General features: G+C 50.5%; 1 protein-coding gene and 1 non-coding gene across 4 annotated transcripts in view; one reads left to right on the top strand and one right to left on the bottom strand.

Annotated features, from left to right (window-relative positions):
• Positions 1 to 5,325, top strand: part of fam234b (family with sequence similarity 234 member B) — a 78,214-nt gene extending 72,889 nt beyond the window's left edge. For all 3 annotated transcript variants that reach the window (XM_078237651.1, XM_078237652.1, XM_078237653.1), the window contains exons 12-13: positions 872 to 1,092; positions 3,208 to 5,325. In XM_078237651.1, the coding sequence (XP_078093777.1) occupies positions 872 to 1,089 (218 nt within the window). In that variant the 3' untranslated portion in view covers positions 1,090 to 1,092; positions 3,208 to 5,325. The remainder of the gene's footprint in view (positions 1 to 871; positions 1,093 to 3,207) is intronic.
• trnag-gcc (transfer RNA glycine (anticodon GCC)) lies at positions 2,174 to 2,244 on the bottom strand. The gene has a single exon. It is a non-coding gene; the product is annotated as a tRNA-Gly (tRNA).
• Positions 5,326 to 6,000: the final 675 nt, after the last annotated feature.

Here is a 6,000-nt window from a genome sequence, read left to right on the forward strand (position 1 = left end):
CGGCAAAAGACCCAGAAGTGAGACTTGAATTTTATACCCAGCGGCTTGTTTTGATCTGGGAGTATCATGAAAGCTGGTTCAATAGGAACCTTTGAGAGGGAACTGGATAAACACATGATAAAGAGAAACATTGCAGAGTTATGGATAACTAGTAGGGATCTGCCACAGGCTCGATGGATCGAATGGCCTCTATCGTTGCTGTTTGATTCCTTGAAAGCAACTCCTTGCCGGGTGGCAATGTTTTCTGCATGATGCATTCTCAAGCGCTGCTTTGCCAGCGGGCTTATGTCAGTGGCTCTTCGGAAATGGAAGGTCACACAACTGAGTCTGATCCCATTGCCAGTTGACAAGCTCACATGACCCTTCCCCCCCCCCCCCCACTACCCCCGCCCCCCATCCCAGCTGGGGGCATTGGGTTATGATCGAGGGGTGATTTCCCCGTTAGGGGGGTAGTGAGGGCAATTGTAACATTCGTACCACTATGCAGTCCAGCTCAAGCCCAAACCATTGGGGCTCAAATCCAGAGGATCTAGGCTTGCTGTCCCAGGGGAAGGTGAGGTTTGTTGCTGGAGGTGCGAGGAGTGGGGGGAGGGGGGGCAGTAAAATGGGGCTCGGTACCCAAGGTGATTGGGTTTGGTCCAGGGTGATGGGGTTTGGTTTTGGGGAGGATGGGGCTCGGTTCCATGCATCATCTATTGAACGCTGCCGGGTATTAAGAGCTTAAAGCTGTGCATCCCTGTGAACTGGTGCCTGCTTCCTGGAGAAATATTAATCGAAACATCCCATCCAGAAATCCTTTGACTTGCTGATTTTCCCTCTCGTTTTTATGACATCACCGTAGAACTTTCTGGAATTTCTTTTTATTCTCCAGCTGGAATACTGGAACAACAGAAGGACGCGTTTTATGTCAGCATGACGACGGGCTCCACACACAGGTCCCACGAAAGCCGTGCTGGCCCTCTGCGAGTGAAAGGCCTGGGCCTCAATTGGGCGATTTCCCACAGCAAGGTGCTGACGTTGGAGACTGAGGCCATCAGTAGCATCAGGAAATTCTTCTCCAAGATCCAGTTCTCTGCTGTGCAGCACTGACAGGTAGATCGACACCCATCCACCCTCTGCACCTCCTGAAGTCTTTCACAGCCAATGAGTGCAGTCACCTGAGCCAGGAGCACATCAGGACCCACCCTGGAAACATGAGCACAAAACCTGGATTTATCTTTCCTCTCGACCTTTCAGTGAATGATTCCTAATTAATCACTTGCAGCAAACTCGATGACTCTTCCAGTCATTCAGGGCGATGCCACATCCCGGTCGTCTGGGGGCAATGCCACATCCTGGTAATCCGCGGGCAACGCCACATCCCGGTCGCCGGGGGCAATGCCACATCCCGGTCACCCGGAGCAATGCCACATCCCAGTCGCCAGAGGCAACGCCACATCTCAGTTGCCCAGGGCAACGCCCCATCTTGGTTCACCCTCCCTCCCTGTTGTCTGCAGGTTAGGGAGGTGATGTAGGACTGAGTTGAGGAGGAACTTCTTCACCCAAAAGATTGTGAATCTGTGGAATTCCCTGCCCAGTGAAGCAGTTGAGGCGACCTCATTGAATGTTTTTAAGGCAAGGATAGATACATTTTTGAACAGTAAAGGAATTAAGGGTTATGGTGAGCAGGTGGGTAAGTGGAGCTGAGTCCACGAAAAAATCAACCATGATCTTATTGAATGGCAGAGCAGGCTCAAGGGGCCACATCATAGAAATCATAGAAACCCTACAGTGCAGAAGGAGGCCATTCGGCCCATCGAGTCTGCACCGATCACAATCCCACCCAGGCCCTACCCCCACATATTTTACCTGCTAATCCCTCTAACCAACGCATCCCAGGACTCTAAGGGGCAATTTTTAACCTGGCCAATCAACCTAACCAGCACATCTTTGGACTGTGGGAGGAAACCGGAGCACCCGGAGGAAACCCACGCAGACACGAGGAGAATGTGCAAACTCCACACAGACAGTGACCCGAGCCGGGAATCGAACCCGGGACCCTGGAGCTGTGAAGCAGCAGTGCTAACCACTGTGCTACCGTGCCGCCCTCTAACCACTGTGCTACCGTGCCGCCCTAAATTCGATGCTGCTCACACACACAAAACAACAACACAGAGAAATTAACTACTGCTCGTGCATTGACCGGGAATCGAACCCGGACCTCCCGCGTGGCAGGCGAGAATTCTACCACTGAACCACCAATGCTGCTTCAGATGGCCTAGTCCTGCTCCTGCTCCTTATGCTCTTATAGGTGGTTTCATGAGAGTTCTGAGCAATGTATCTCGGCCAGGCTGAGGCCATCAGAACAAATGTTCTCTGTCACACTGCTTTCTCATTTCCCACCGAAACTAGGGAGTAAATGTTTGAAGTTACTGCCATCCTTGGCACCTTACCCAGAGAGAGAGAGAGAGAGGATAAAATACTTCTCCCTCTGGCCACGATATTCCAAGCTTCACGTTACCACCTATTCTTTGATCTTTAGGAATAGGTGGCCATTCGACCCATTGAGTCTGCACTCACTCTCCAACAGAGCATCCCACCTAGACCCTATCCTTGTAGCCTCTCGTATTTATCCCCTAACATACACATCTCGGGACACTGAGGGGCAATTTACCATTTCCAATCCGCCTAACCTGCACATCTTTGGACTGTGGGAGGAAACCGGAGCACCCGGAGGAAACCCACGCAGACACGGGGAGAACGTGCAAACTCCACACAGACAGTGGCCCAAGGCTGGAATTGAACCCGGGTCCCTGGCGCTGTGGGGCAGCAGTGCTAACCACTGTGCCACCGTGCTGCCCCTGTAATAACAAATGAGGCCTGAACAGACTCTCCATCCACTTGAGAACATAAGAACTCGGGCTGAGTGGGGCATTTGGTCCTTCGGGTCTGCTCCACCATTCAGCGTAATCATGGCAGACCATGTGTTTCTGTCCGCCTTCCCGCACTATCCCCATATCCCTTCATTCCCTTGTGACCAAATACCTAGCAGCCTGCGTCCTGCACATACCCAGTGAGCAGGTACTCAGAGCTGTCTGGGCTGGAGAAATCTAAACAACAGCAACTTGCTGTGGAGAGGAGCGAGATAGGGGAGGAACTCTGGAGTTTAAAAACATTTGACAGACGATTCCTTTTGTAACTCCTTAATTTTATCATTTTCCCCAACAGTGAAGAAACTCTGTCATTATCGGCTGGTCGTATTTCTCTGCTGTCACCACAGGCGCTGACCTGAATTCATGCTCGGAACTGAGGCTCATCCACTGCTGTCTACGGGAATGTTGCATCCCAATCACGGTATTCCCCTCTCCCGACCTTCCTGTACCGCCCCGCCACCCCCCCCCCCCCCCACCCCTCCCACCACTCCCGGTCTTCCTGACCCCCCTCCCCCCACACCCCCCTCACAGCCTCTCCCGCCTTCCTGCCCAGCCTCCCCCCCACAGCTCTCCTGCCTTCCTCACCCCTCCCCCAGCCTCCCTGACCCCTCCCCAGCCTCCCCCAGTCTTCTTGCCCCTCCTCAGTCTCCCCCAGCCTTCCTGATCCCTCCCCAGCCTCTCCCGGCCTTCCTGACCCCTCCCCAGCCTCCCCCAGCCTTCCTGACCACCTTCCCCCCAGTCAGTGTATCCTGTGTCATCTCATTCCCTTTCAGCCACTGAGTGCAGCATCCCATTCTTCCCCCCCACCACCCCCGTCAACGTCTACCAGCCAGCCAGCCCCATGGGAGCATCTCGCTTGAACTGAAGGTATCTTGAGAATGATCAAGTTTGGGGCAGCAGTGGCAGCCAGAACTCTGCTGCTAGTTACCGGTTAAATCCGAAGGGATGGAGTTCCTCCTGTTGCTATTACCTTCTGCCAGATCATCTTCAATCTGCTGCCATCTCGACAAGAGGATCCGAAGCTGCCAGTCGTCCATCAGCCTTCTTTAGAAGGATGTATATTCTAGAGATGGTGATGGGGGAATCATCCCCACAGGACCTTGTTTACCTTTACAAGTTAGTCTGGCTTTGTGACTTTGCATTTTCGAATAGAGCAATCTTGTGTCTCATTGGAGCTACAATCTAAATAGAACCATCTTTAGCAGCGTGCCCTATTATAATTTATTATAGTGTTCATTATAATTATTAGCGTTCATTGAATCAATCTTAAAGCTTGAACATGAGCCTACACTGATGAAAATGCAAAAAGAAAGTGTTGTTGCATCGATTATATGTATATAAGATCGTAAAAAATAGTAGTACACTAGATAAATCAATTGTAAATAGATACACTTGAAACCAGTATATATAAGCAGCTTGAACAAATTTAATATATAGTATTTGTGTTTGCGGTATTTATGTTTGCATCAACCTGTTGCCCAGCCTGGGAGGCAAGGACAACATGACCTCTGATTGGAGCCTACCTCAGGGTTCAGAGGTCACCCGGACATGACCACTGATTGGAGCAGTGTGCCTGCCTCAGGGTTCAGAGGTCACCCGGACGTGACAATCTGAAGATGATGACGCTACTTTGCCTTTGTAAGACTTGTCGATAGTCCCTGTCATTCCAAATCAACTGATCTTTAATCCTTTCCTGCAGGAATTGCGGACCGTGGATTAGTTACAGGAGGAAACCTTGCTTTCCGTGACAACATTTACATCTGTCACCCAGAAACAGGCCAAAACTGAGAGTCTGCCCCCGCCCCAGCCAAAATCAACTCTGTAGACAACATGGGATTGATATGCTGGAAACTTCTCTGTTCAAGTGACAGTTAAGAAATTGGTAAATGTCTTCTCTCTGTGAGCAGTGTGTTCACAGGACAAGGGGCTTGCTCTGTTCACACGGTAAGCCTGTTCTCTATGTAATTAATCTGTACCTGTCTTCCTCATTTCTTGTGCTGTACATACATTTCCATTCCCATTCCTATATTTCCTGGAAACGTTGTAACCCACGCTCGGATTGTCTCCCTGGCTACTCTTCTAATCTGAGATTGCTGCTCGTTATTACCTGTGCTCAGAACAGTTGGGAAAGGGTGTGGGAAAGGGGGAAAGGGTGTGGGAAAGGGTGTGGGAAAGGGGGAAAGGGTGTGGGAAAGGGGGAAAGGGTGTGTGGGGGAATGCCAGCTGTTTGCCAGCTGCTGTTTCACCCAGCCACCTGTGTAAGAATGGTATATAAACTCAGAATTACATCCCCATTCCCGCTGTGTGACATTTGACAAAAAAGTGATCAGCTATGGAAGTAAAATGTCATTAATCGTTCCAGTATGTTGTGGGCTGATTTGTATTTCTTAGAGCTTAATAAAATTAGTTTGTTTGTGTTAACAGTGTTCAGTCTGTAACACCCTGTTGGTTTAAGGTAGGTGGACTGATTTCATCATTGCTGGACTAAGGTGCTGTGAGTCGCGTAGTCGCAAACAAGTGTAGTCTTTATGCAGTGTAATAGAAGCAGATCTGCAACGTCCTATTTCATCCCCAGTATTAAAACTGCCAGTTCCTAAAATAACGCAGTAATTTAGGGCAGAACTGAAATATGGCAACAGGAAGAGTGGACATTTACACTGAGTGTAAATACAATACAGCAATTATATTACACTCCCTCACTGTGCTCAAACCCTCACTCCCTCCTCACTCACTCCTCCCTCCTCACTCACTCCATCGCCACTCCCTCACTGTGCCCAATTCCTTACTCACTCCATCCTTACACCAATTCCTACACACTCCACTCCCTCACTCACTCCACTCCCTCACTCACTCCACTCCCTCACTCACTCCACTCCCTCACTCACTCCACTCTCTCACTCACTCCACTCCCTCACTCACTCCACTCCCCACTCCCTCACTCACGCCAATCCCCACTCCCTCACTCATTCCACTCCCTCACTCACTCCACTCCCTCACTCACTCCACTCCCTCACTCACTCCACTCCCACTCACTCCACTCCCTCACTCACTCCACTCCCTCACTCACTCCACTCCCCACTCCCTCCAC

The sequence above is a fragment of the Mustelus asterias genome, chromosome 21 (genome assembly GCF_964213995.1).
Source record: "Mustelus asterias chromosome 21, sMusAst1.hap1.1, whole genome shotgun sequence".
NCBI classification, from domain to species: domain Eukaryota; kingdom Metazoa; phylum Chordata; class Chondrichthyes; order Carcharhiniformes; family Triakidae; genus Mustelus; species Mustelus asterias.